The 13,627-nt window shown below is 40.4% G+C and overlaps 1 protein-coding gene across 1 annotated transcript in view; it reads right to left on the bottom strand.

Annotated features, from left to right (window-relative positions):
- Positions 1–12,476, bottom strand: part of myot (myotilin) — a 28,697-nt gene extending 16,221 nt beyond the window's left edge. The window contains exons 1-8 of the mRNA XM_084352765.1: positions 12,334–12,476; positions 3,624–3,676; positions 3,351–3,537; positions 3,021–3,083; positions 2,737–2,878; positions 2,222–2,245; positions 992–1,111; positions 673–877 (exon numbers count right to left, since the gene is read on the bottom strand). Coding sequence (XP_084208891.1) covers positions 673–877; positions 992–1,111; positions 2,222–2,245; positions 2,737–2,878; positions 3,021–3,083; positions 3,351–3,537; positions 3,624–3,631 — 749 coding nt within the window. The 5' untranslated portion in view covers positions 3,632–3,676; positions 12,334–12,476. The remainder of the gene's footprint in view (positions 1–672; positions 878–991; positions 1,112–2,221; positions 2,246–2,736; positions 2,879–3,020; positions 3,084–3,350; positions 3,538–3,623; positions 3,677–12,333) is intronic.
- Positions 12,477–13,627: the final 1,151 nt, after the last annotated feature.

The following is a 13,627-nucleotide window of genomic DNA, read 5'->3' as shown; positions in this document are numbered from 1 at the left end:
CCAACTCATAAAGTATCCTCATCATATTGTCTATATTTATTCCTCACTTGGTCTCATTAGGTCAGTATCATGACAGATACAAAGAAAGAAAAGTGAACTGGAAAGTTGCCTTGTTCTACAGGTGTAGAGTAATACAACAGCGACCTCGGGTGGATATTTAGTGGAACTACACCAGTGTAAGCTCTGAGATGTGTGCTCCTGAAGAAATACAGTACATACAATTAAATAATAACCACTACATAGTAACAATGAAATGTATGGAGGCCCATTTCTGCCAGTTAAAACCTCTATCCCCATTGTAAGTCATACTTCTGAGATTAATCATGGTTTACCATGGGAATAATTTTTAATCAAGCTTAGTTTTTATCTTAATTTTTATGTAACATTTAGTGACAGACAGAGACTTCCTGAAGAACAACACCGCAATTTGTAGAAGCTTCAACTTCTACATCAATTGTATTGCAAGGTAGAAATAATAAGGTCAGAGGTCATTCCTGGATGTGAGCGATGTGCTCCGCGAAATAAGGATTGTGACTATTTTCTAGTTAGCTATAATGAAGAAGTGCATCACTGTTTATTGTTTAAACAACACAGAGGTCAGCATTATTTAATGTTAACAGACACTGACTGAGATCGACATGTGTGTCTTGTGTGTGTGCACCATCTACTCACTCTGCCAGAGGGATGTTATCCTCCGGAGGGCTGTCAGGCCACTCAGGAGGGGGGAGGGTCATTGAGTCAGACAGCTCAAAGGGAAAGTCCTCGCTGCTCTTGAAGGAGGAGGCCGTCTCCTGTTGGAACAGAGCCTCCTCTTCCTGTCTGAAAGAAACTGCTTCCTGCTGATGAGCGGCCTCGATCTCCAGCTGCTCCTCCAGGTCTGCGCGGAGGGGTGCAAAACAAGCAAGACTGATCATTTTCATTGTATAATACAGTCCAACAGATGAACTTGTAGTTTATAAATAATATAGTAATACATGAATGGACGTCTAACCTTCGTAAACTTCCAGGATTGCAGAGCAGGACACTGTGCCGAAGGAGTTGATGGCCACACATTTAAACAGGCCAGAGTCTTCAGGAAAGGCCTCTGTGATCACCAGTGTACACAGCTCCTCTGTAGCAGTAACACAATGACATAGATGCAATTTTCCGCTCAATAAAAATCTTCCACACAAGATCATCTAATTCTTACAGACATACACTCGTATTTTTTAACCAAGTGAAGTACTGGAAATATTCATTCTCTCTTGACATCAATCAGAAAGCACAGAATGAACAAGGGCCTGTTACATTTACCAATGTTTAATTTGACCAGTATTCCTTGATACACCTCAGCAAAAGGCTGTCACAAAATCTTACATGATAATTGAAGTTCAAACTATTTTACAGCTGTTCCCTCCCACTTTGTGGATGGTCTCAACTTGCAGTGTTTTCAATATCGACACATGTACTGTAAAACTAAGCTGATGTAGCAGGAAACAATCAGTCAAGTAAGCCAATTTTCACCAGTTTGGGACAGCAGTCCTGAGAACTAAACTTAAAATATGAATTGTGAAATGTGAATTATGAAACCATATGGCAGGCTGATAGCTTTATACATGTGGTCTCCAGCCTCTTTGACTCGTGACCCCTTCAATGAAGCAGTATCTAAAGCTTCATCACAGACATGGCCGGAGGGGTGCAAAACAAACTGGTTTTTGATGCAGGCAGTATGCGATTTGAGAGAGGGGACACCTTCCCCTTTGTTAGCAAAATGACCAAAATGCAACCCCCTTTTTAACCTGCCATCTCTCTCCACCCCCCCATGTCACAAATAGGCAGACCGCAGTCCAGGTCCGGACCAGGATGCTGTGCTATACAGACCCGGACCTATGACTAATAAACTGGGGGCAGAGAAAACAAAATACTTTATATGGTACTGAATTATAAAGCAAGTTCGACATAATAATACTCCTTTTCCCTAATTCTCTCTGACTTTCTGTCAGTATGGTCTTGGATCTATGATATGTTACATTTCTCTACAGTGGGAAGGGTCATTATAAAGATTACTGGAGGACAGAAGAGGTGTCAGTATCCAGTATTTCACTAAAACCAAACTAAATCCTAGAGTAAAGGAAAGGAAAGACAACTTTCTGTAATTTTTAATGACCCTGACATTTACTTCAGGACTCCCCACCCCCACTTATTTTAAATCATTATTATATAACCAGTGTTCTGTACATACCTGGCACTGATGCAGAGCTGGCCTCTGGGAAAAACAAAAAGAGAGAAAAGATATTCAGTTTTTTTTATCATATATAAATCACAGCTGAAATAAATCACTGAGCTGCTCAGTTCACTCTTATGTAATAATACTGTCAGATCAAGTGTCAGCTGTGATATAATGATGAAGTTATATGTTCATGCAGCTTCATAAATCTGGATAAACACTATATTCAAAGTCCTGAGTTAATATTTAACAGTCTATCAGGCGAGAAAAGGTGGACTTTTACAACAGCATCTGTACAACATCTCTAATCCGACCCTGTGTCAGCCATAAACATTTAGCATTTTATTGTAGCTACAGGCTGAGGATCTTCATCTACAGAATAATATTTTCTTCAGTCGTGGGCTACAGGACAGTGTTTCATATAGTTCATTAGCATAAACGTCAAAGCTTTTAATTTGGCTGGAATCTGAAGTCAGATGACTCACATACCAGTCACACACCTGCAGCCCGCTGACAAACAATACACTCACTCTTGCGCAGTATCCTAAAATCATCAGAGTCCAGCACTTGTTCGTCCTCTCTGTACCAAATGACCTGCAGGGGAGGAGTCCCCCTCAGCCTGCACTCCAGGACCACCAGCTGACCCTTCACTGTGGACACGTCGTGGAGGCACTGGTGGAGGTGAGGATGGACAGGGGGGTCGGAGAAATGGAAAGAATTTATTGTATTTACCAATCTAATATATATACACAAATCTATCTATACTAGTTTACAGAATATATACATATGTGGAAGTATAATTAGTGTGTTTTACCTTTACGAAAGTAGGAGCCACTCCATTCCCTGAGTACTGCTGATTGTAGATGGGACTCTGAGTCTGGAGATGGAAAATCATGTGTTTAATTGAACTTGTTTCAATATTGTTTTACTTATTTATTGAGTTTTTTAAAGTGTAAATTACGAAATCCACTTTTTGAATCAGTAAATCATATGCACATCACTTATACTGTCTATTCACCCACTTCATAATGTGAATTACACGTTCATGCTCGCCTCTCCAGAAATTACGTTTACAAATATGAGCTCAATCTGTAACATAAAAGTCTATCAAATAAGATGGCTCATTTGATTTGGATGTGATTACCCTCTGGGGGCTGACACACAGCGGCTGCACCAGGCTGGAGTGTCTCTGTGCCAGGAAGGTGGAGGCGGCGGTGGAGGAGGAGGTGGTGCTGGAGGAGCTGGAGGAGAGCTCTCGAGAGGAGGACGCAGAGGAGGAGGAGGAGATGGTCAGGGACATGGTGCTGGTCTTCTTCTGCACCCTCTGGACGCTGCACAGTCACATACCAGCAAACAATATATATCAGCAGTGATTATGTTTCAGTTCTTTATTGTTTTCTGTGTGTGTCTGACTTACTTTGCCATGTTTCAGGCTTTCCAGGAGGCAGTGACAAGACGTTGTTTAACTCCCTACAGAGACAAAAGCAGACACGTTACACTCTCTCATAACACATCAGCTTTTCTCACAGTTATAGAAACTTGTGTTTTGTGTTTCACTAAATTAATAATAGGCAGGATTTGCGGGCATGCATGGTCAGGAAAACAGCTCCTTGGATACTAAAAGTATTTGTAACTACAGAAGTGTTACTAAACAATCCAGGAGTTTACTGCACAGTGAGGGAGGACATTTGCTTAGTTACATGCATTTATTGTGAGTAATATATTGGTGAAGTAAAATGCTCTCTCTGATACTGCTGAGGCGCTCTTGAGCAAGAGATTCAGATCTCAGTTTCCCACCTGTGGAACATTCAAAACATTACATGGCACGGCGTGTGTTTCGATGGGTGAATGTGGAAGTGAAGAAAAAAAAGAAAAGGATTACTGTAAACAAAACAAAGCTACTTTGTGTGAATACATCTACACTGTGGCTTTAAACCAACATTATGTAACTTTTTTTACCTTAAAATAACAGCTTCAAAATCATGTGGGTGGTACATCAACCATCAACATGCACTATGTAACTTCAGTGAGAGGGTAGGATCACAGCATTACACACATGTTCACTTCAACATACAAGTTTTCAACACATAACATTGTAATGACATAATGAGTTTTGTTGGTAGTTAGCACCTACATTCAATTTTCAATTTTCAAAATTCTGACAAATTGTTACAGACATAGGATTTGTATTTACAACAGTGGTGTTGCACTCAGAAACTGCGGGGGGCGCCAAATCACAAAAAAATGTTCTACATAATGTTGCTTTAAGTTTAAAGCAGTCTGGTGAAACACCACCACAACATCACAGCCATCAGGTTGAGTCATCACCTTTCTGAGACAGTGTAAACAAAAAGTAAGAATATTAACTTTCATAAAGGTCTGATCTGATTACTTTGCCCACACGTACTGTACTTTTTAAAATGAAGTAGAGAAATTAGAAAGAATAATTTGATTAAAGCAGACAAAAATGTATAGTGTGTCATAATTTCATCCAATCGGAAGATCAGAGTTGGTCAATTCCTGTTGGTTGTTTTGTCTCCATTTCGAGTGTTAGTGGTATCAGTTATTAGGAGCACTGGGAGAATGATGTTTGGATGGCGTACCATGGCCACAAGTAGGTACTTTATGCAGTTTTATAAACTATGTGTCCAATGGCTTGAGAGCTTACAGGGCAGAAAACTCAAGAATAAAATGGAGTGAGTTGTAATTATTGTGTTCTAGTGAATAATAGAGACTTAATTGAGAAATTGAACATTTTTATTGTTTGATAATTTATCTATCCCATCACACACTCCATATGCTTGCCATGGCCTGTACTATAGCTGAGATGCAATGCCTGGTATTTTGCATATGATATTTGCATTGTTAGTAAAATGCTAGTGAAGCATGTTGCCTGACGATTTTATGGTTAACTGCAAACTAAAAGCACTAGGAGAGACTTCAGCATGGCTGTACTGCCAGAAATCAGAAATTTGAAGCCAAATTACAGCAGACTTTTTCTGTATTTGTCCATCATTAAAATGGGTGCCACACTAAAAATATTCACCAAATACAAGAACAGCTGTGATAAACCAAGAAATCCTGCTGTCACCACAGTCTATTCCTTCTTAAACGTTGCAAAGCTTGGCTGAACAGGCAAAATAGAAAAAAATGCTTGAGTGTTTTATGCCGAGTGAGAGCAAAAACATTCTAACAACAGAGGGAACACCAGATGGTTGATTTAATTTGATCCTGTCATAAACCACATACACAAAAATCACAGATTCACTCCAACGAAGATGAGCAAACTATAGACAAAGTAAAACAAACTATAAATAGCATGTAACATAAAGAATATACTTTGCATAAAATTGACCTCACTTTTCACCAGAAGTCTGTGCTCAAGTGTCAACTGGTGGGAAGATTACAAGAATATAATGAACACGGAGGTTTCTCTTTGTAGTGGTGCAACACTACAGCGTATGTATACACTGAAGGGTGCATGTATCTAGTTATTATCTTGAGACAGGCTGGTCGGTCACCTTTGTCATGCCTGATGCTTTAACATGGAACAGCCATTTACTATTTGTCCATCTCCTTGACTGACCACAGAGTTACCACAAAAACACACATACACTTCTTAACTACCAAGAGTGGACTCTCGTTCTCCACTGACCATGTGTGGACCTCTGTTTCTGAACATTTTGGAAAACAAAATGAAGAAAATATAAATTGAATTAAATGTCTTGTCCTATGATATAACTGCACATGTGTTTGTTTTTTAAACAAATTGCCAAGAGGAGACCTGCATTCTTAAGCGATGTCTACCGATGAAAGAGGGGACTTCCACATACTGAAGTGAAGCTACCTATACCCATTATATATACTGCATATATTTAACTATACAAATAATCATGGTCATTTTACTGGATAATGAATAATGCACATCTATATGAATATATATAACTGTGCACTTAAACACGTGCACACACACAGAATGCAACAATTATGTAAGTACTGAAATAAACCATTCAAATCTAAATTTGGAATTTGCAGCATTTCCGGACAACCCAACCTTGTGCCTATGACTGGAGCTATAGCGCCTGTTGAGTGCACTTGAACGATGCACTCTGTCATTACCAGACAAATACATGCATCACCTCCTACGTACTGGATCACCAAGTGTGCCCATCATAGACTCCCTTTGTTTATCAATACCATGGGGTATTTCATTTCATTCAGCTAATTGAAGGTTTATGGAGCCTTTCTAGTTGAACACCCACAAATCCCAGCCTGCTGCCCTCTGTGGCTGTATCCTGCGCCCAGAGAAGGAGCTGACAGAGGAGGCCGAGGTTCAGGTTTCCAGGCTAAATTAAACTCTGCCGCCTCCTGAGCACAGCAGAGACTCTCTGACCTGAGAAAAATCTGGGTCTTCCCTGACAAAACTCACACAGACAAACAGTGGAGGGTAAAAGCTTTCCTTCACACCAAGATATTCTCCGCTGCATCGTCTATAACCTTTTATTTCAGTTTTATCACTTCTGTCTGTGTGTCTGTGGAAGTTCAATGGAGGGACCACAGCGCCACAGATCAACACAGACTTAACACCGTCTGAACTCACAGCTTAAGAGAAAATATCTGCAGCATGTATAACATCCATGTGCACATCCAGTTTTCCCCTCAGATAATCACCCCCAGCAGGTATGTTTTTGTGCCTGTCGATAAAACAACAGCTGCTGCTGAACCCTTCGTATCGCTTGTCTCTCTGTTACATAATCAAGATTTATAGCAGTGCCAACAAGCTGCATTCACACAACACTACTAATGTGTTGCCTGGCAAGCATAGATAGATAGAGGCATTCAGGAAGTGATGGACAAGTTGATGACCCAGACAAGCACAAACAGTTTCGTGATATGTAATTATGGAGGAGAAAATGTTCCAGCTAAAGGTCTGATGTCTTGCTCATTTTCATGTTCAGATGTTTAATTTTGCTGTCTACTAAATAATGTTTACATGCTTTGAAGGCCCTTTTTGTAAGAAAAGTTGATTTTTGAGTGGAAGTGAGACTCAATTTTTTTTTTCTTACAAAAAGGTCCTTTGACATTCAAAAACCACAGATTTTTTTTAATTTTTTTTACAGATTTTGCTGATGTGTACATTTAAATTTACAGTTTAAAACCTTTCACAATTCAGCACAATCAAACCTTAATTTCTACAGAAATAAGATGTTAAAAATATGGTATATGTTTGAAAACAAAAAAACACACATTTCTAGGTAATACATATATATTTTACCATAATCTACTGTCATTTCACATAATGGCTTTTTAAATCTGAGTCTAATCTGACACTTTATCTGCTTTATGCAATTGAAAACTAAAACAAAAATAAAAAAGCAAATTACTTGAAGAAAGTCAAGTGACTTCACAGTTTCTGAATACAGACCTTGTGCATTGCTCCATGGATTGAGCATTTTATATACTTTCACAGCATTTATACAGCTTGAGAACTGCTGAATCATCAAAAATGACATGGAAAGATCACTTTATACAACATGCAAAGCAATTAAGTTTTGCATTTCTATGAAGCTGCGGAGGTCTCAAGCGACAGATTTGAAAAAGAATCATCGAAAGTAGACTGGACCAGATATCCTGACAGTCTGTCAGTCTGTAATATGTGTCAAAAACACAGGATCCTACATTTCCCATGATACAAGTCTGTCATTAGTAAAAATCAATTGTGGGCTTCTCATACACGGCAGTGTGCTCACTGATGATGTTTCACAGGAGGGTGAATCACATTCCTTGTGATACAAAAAGCAACACTACATCTGTTGTACGGTGTCATGAATGTGTGGAATCCAATGCCAACTTACCATAGAAATAATATCAATTTAGATTTAATTCATTCTCTCCACCAAGGAGGTTGTGTTTTCACACGTGCCCATTTGTTTGTTGGTTTGTGAGCTGGATTACACAAAAACTACAGAACGGATTTCCACGAAACTTGAATAGAGGATGGGTCTCGGCCCAGAATAGACCCCATTAACTTCTGGAGCGGATCCAGATTAAAGAATGGATCCAGTAACTCTATCTCACTTTCTTTAAAACTGCTTTTTTCTGTTACTTTCTCAAGGAATAATGCATGGATCTTGATGAAAACAATCAGGCGTATTTAGCTGGCTGGTATCTGTGAGTGAGTACAAAAGGAGACTGTTGGGCTTTGGCGGAGGTACGTGCCATCTTAGTTTAAAATACAACAAATACGTTGATCAATTCTTAGGTAGATATTAGCTGAACAAGATCTGACATTTGAAAAATGAAAAGGGCAGTATTACTAGTATTGTTACCTTCACATGTTAATGCATCAGTCTGAGCCCACTCTGCTCCTGTGAGGATCAGAGTACTGTCGTCCCTGACTGACCCAATAAACTGCACGAGAGATCTCGAGTCATGTGTGAAGCGGCAGGCTGCTTTTGGACGCCCATCCATATTTTAAAAACACACTGTACTTACAGATTCACACCACACATGCACACCCGCCTGCAGGGTTTATATTTGTCTGTGTGGTTACAGCAGCTACAGTAAATTGTTAAAGTACATTCTATATATGAATAGACTAATTTTAGACCTAATGAGCAGGAAGTCTGTGCTGTTTGTACGTTAGTCTGTGGACCGCATGTTTTTTAATCAATATTTCTTACTTGTAGAGACGTAGACCGTAAAACATTCCTGTGCAAATACACAACATAACATGACAAACAGATGTTCTGCTATAACATTGGAGTACTTTGACCTCTGGCACACAACTCTGGGGTTTATATGTCAATGAAGAATAATCGCTGATATTTTTAACACTGTGTATCCTCCTGTTCATCATCCCACCTGTTCTGCTCCGAGCAGGACAGAGTGAAGATGGCAGAGTTACTGTATATCACCGTGACTTCAGACCGAGCTACACATTCTCACCTGACAGGAGAGGACAGGACACTCAGACGAGTCATGGTGCGGACTTTCTCATACAGTTTCTTATGCGACATGGCACAGAATCTGGCAATAGAGATGTGTGGTTATGTCTGAAGATGGAGGGAAACACTGCGAGGTGATTCATTTCTAAGCTGTTGCCATAGAAATGTCCTCTTTCCTGCATCAGTTCAGCATGTGTAATCATTCCCTGTATTATAAATCGACACATTGCAACACAAAATATGAATTTCTTAATATAGCTCACTATATTCAGTATTGTTAAGTGCATTAAAGCAAAATCAACTTCTAATGACAGTTTTTACACAAAGATCCAGTTTGATGAAGTCAAGCTTTCAGTAGCACAGAGGAGGAGACGCCAACACCTTCCCACAAACCTTGTTAAATTTAAACAAACCACCCACTGTGTAATTCCAGCCCTGCACACAACACCATGAAGCCTCCAACCACCAGCAGCTCTCAGCTGTGGACTGATTTAGCCCAGCAGAGGCAGATTCTAGCAGCAGAGCTGGATGAGTGGACCGTGTTGAGACTTGTCAGTAAGCAATCCTTACATAAGTCTGTGGGCTCTGTTGTGATTGACAACAGACATCAAATCTCTGAACAATGGGTCGAACAACCATTAAAAGCACGGGAACAATGATTTTAGACTTATGTATAGTCAGCGTGCCCTACATGTGTGCATATACATCACTGTAATCCAAACACGTACACAACTGTAGCAGAACAACAACAATAGGCGTGGGAATGTCAAGGCACCTACGATTCGATTATAAGTCAGAGGACTACAATGCGATTATAAAACAATTAAAAATGCAAATCCATAATTAAAATAAACTGATGATTTTGCTTCCATTATCTTTGCTAAGACATTTAGCCATCCTCAACAAAACTAAAAACGTAGCCCAGCTCAGAACATAAACACAACACACCTGTTACGTTTTGTTACGTTTCACTATCCAGTTGGTTCAGCTGCAGGGTACACAGCCAGGTCTGCTCTTCAAAAATTGTTACCCGTGATCATAACGTCGAGAATGGGATTTTAAAAATTATGATTTACTTCTCTGCTTCGTGACAAAAATCTTTCAAGAGAGTCATGCAATATTTGTTCATCACTTATGACCAAATACCAAATAATTCTCATCATCCTCAGCTTTGTGTTTGGAGCAGGACTGCCCAAAGTGATGCCCACAGGTTGAATTAGGCCCGCTGCAAGGTCTGATTTGGCCGACCAGATGTTTCAATAGGAGAAAATATATATAATAAAAATAAAACATTATCAGTTGGTGTATGTTGTTTAATTTTTGTGAGCTATAAATGCTCTTTAAATATGATGGATCCCAAATTATGAATTATGGCAGAGTGACAGTACCGTTTAGCATTTTAAAAATACAAGAAACATGTTTTGCTTTTGGCTCGTGTGTCACCATGAAGGCTTAGTTTTGGCCCTCCAAGCAATAAAGTTTGGGCAGTCCTGCTTTAGAGCTACTTAGCAAAGGTTAGCACGCTAACACACGCTAAAACATTAGCACGTTAGCATGATGACTTTAACCTTTTGCTTAAAGCACTGCTAGCATGACTGTACACTCTTAGTGTTGTTGTTAGAGGGGTGTAGAGTTTGCTATTTATATCGTTACTGGGTAATGGAGTTCTTAAATTAAGCAACTTTCCCACCACTACTTAGAGGAACCTGCCCAGTGCTATACTTACTATGGGACTTTCACTCATTGGTCATTTCTTCTGCACGTGTAAATAGACTTTTAAATTGATACACTTCAAATTAACTCAAGCCAATTACTCCATTTTAGCCGTAGATTCATTCAAAAATGTTGAATTACACCACAGGTGTGACATACAGGACTTAAGTCTGGACTAAAGACAGATGGACGCACCAACATTACCAACTGGAGTCAAGCCACTAGCATGGCTGATAGATGAGGATACTAAAACATCAGTTCTAGGTTTTCTGTCCATAACAAACGATTCTCAGCCACACAAACAATGTCGATGAGAGGATTCAGATTTCTGTATTATTAAATGAGAATCTGACGAGCTGCAGCTGTAATTCTTGGTTGTAAAGGTGATTTCAGAGGCACACCGGGGTTGTAAACAGACTGTTGGTGGATTTCCTCTACTTGCTTTGAACCCATTTTGATTTTTCTCAGTTGCATCATTCTGAAAAACCTCTTAACCCTCCACCTCCACCTTCCACTCTCCAATTCTCCTAACTCCTCAACTTGTCTGCTCGCGGGACCGATTTAGCCCGACTGGGTCACCTGATCTCTCCATGCGCCAACCACAGCTCAGCGGCTGAACACAGCGTCATGCAGGCATGCCAGGCTCACACTGTGAACCCCCTCCCTCCTTTCTGCCACCCACTCAGCTTTGGCTGCTGTGTCTTGTGTTGCCTCACCCTGCACACTATATAACTGACACACTTTTTTTCACTTCTACCGTCTAAACTCCCAAACGGATGTAACGGATTTCTCATCCACTGCAACAGTTTGCATCCAGGGAGACATTTACATGTTCATACACCCACTTATATACAGTTACATCATCACACTGACAAACATATAGAGACAGAGGCAGAAATATACCGTAGGTCCTAGATAGATAGATAGATAGATAGATAGATAGCGAGTTAACTAGATAGATAGATAGATAGATAGATAGATAGATAGATAGCGAGTTAACTAGATAGATAGATAGATAGATAGATAGATAGATAGATAGTCAGGCATATGACACAGCATAAATGTAGCCTGAGACAGATCCCAGCTGTCCTCTTCTTTCTGACTGCTCAGTCATTCACCACATTCAGTCCAACACTGGCTGCAGTATCAATAACATGCAGGAACCTGATGGCCCTTGACCAAGTGAATTACGACATTTGATGAACTGATTATCTTTACTTACTCAATCAAAACAAGAATCAGATCAGACATGACAAAGAGCTACGTAAAAACCGTCACACAGAATATCCCTTCATTGAAGTATCTGGTGTGTGAGCTTGATCAGACAGGTTCCTTCATCCTGCAGTGAAATGATCTGTGTCTTGTGTTGATCCAGTCATCTGCATGCAAAACAGGCCCAGCTGGGCCTTCAACACTGTGCTTTATCCAACCTGTAGAAAGCCTGAACCAATCTGTCTTCTTCCTTACCTGTCTGGTCTTTCCCCCAGCAGGCTAAAACACAACAACAACAAACGTATTGATCCAACAGGAAGTGTGAATGATCCAAAGGCTAAATCCAAAACTGCTCTGTGACTGTGTGGCTGCCAGTCATGGCTTGGTCACTGGACGCTCCCAACTCTGGGCGAGCTGACACACACATTTACACACAAACACACAGACAGGGGCATGTGTGTGTGTGGGGGGGTTACGTTGGTGGAATGAGGTTAGGAGGGAATCTGAGGCTGGTGAGGTGGGGGGTGAGGGCAGGGGAAGCAGGGGCTCAGTTGGAGGGGTAATAAAGGTGCAAATTTAGAGCGGAGGAAAGTGTTCGTCAACAGTGACAAACCCAGTGCAGAGCAGAGGAAACAGGAGCAAACAAGTGCCTTCGTTAGCTAGCGTGAGCAGCTAACAACAATCCAAAGCAGCGCTGAGAGAGAGAGAGATCATTTGTTGTACTTTGTATTCTTTCAGGGATCACAAAAAAACAAAAACAAAGATCATGTTCAGACGATTTCAAAAGAGGAAAAGTTGGCTGATGTGTCAGGGCTGGAGGCTCGATGACCCAACTTCATCCAAGCGTGTGAAACAGGGGCCAGGAAACCTGCGACTGGTGCCAGTGAGGCTTCAGTGGACACATGAGATGAGACCCCTGGAAGTGAGAGAGTGAGACAGAGACAGAGACAGATAGAGAGAGAGACAGAGAGACTGAGAGAACACAGCAATGAGGGTGGAGGGAAGGTCGTAGTGTTAATGGCAAATTCAGTATCTGAAATTATCAGAGGACTGTTTTATTTCACCGACCTTAGCCTCACACAAATAAAGACAAATTCAGTTGGCGTTGAATACAGCTGCACTGAAATCTGCACAGTTCCAAAAACTGTAAAGGCGGGCGAAGGAAAGAAAGAAAGAAAGAAAGAAAGAAAGAAAGAACGAAAGAAAGAAAGAAACTCACTGAGTTTTCTTTATTTTGAAAGTACTCAAGAAGCCAGCAAGTGCCTGTAACTGTTTGTGACTCTTATTTTGAAAACCCATCATACCCCAGGACCTTCACGTAACCTCTGTCCTGGCCATCTGGTGCTTTTATTTTGAAAATGCAGTCTACATTAGACTTTTTGACTTGTCAAAGCAGGAGAAGCACAGGTGGACTTAATGTTAACGGTCACACCTAAGCTTTCCTGCTCGGAGTGAGTGTCTATTGTTTGTACTGCTGCACAATGAAGGTCATCTGAACAGATTATGTGACTAAAAACACGAAGGCTTCAGGAGATCTCAACATCGTTAT

The sequence above is a fragment of the Pagrus pagrus genome (assembly GCF_965226575.1).
Source record: "Pagrus pagrus genome assembly, chromosome: 5".
NCBI lineage: Eukaryota > Metazoa > Chordata > Actinopteri > Spariformes > Sparidae > Pagrus > Pagrus pagrus.
The sequence above is the reverse complement of the archived record's forward strand: the minus strand, read 5'-3'. Positions and strand labels throughout refer to the sequence as shown.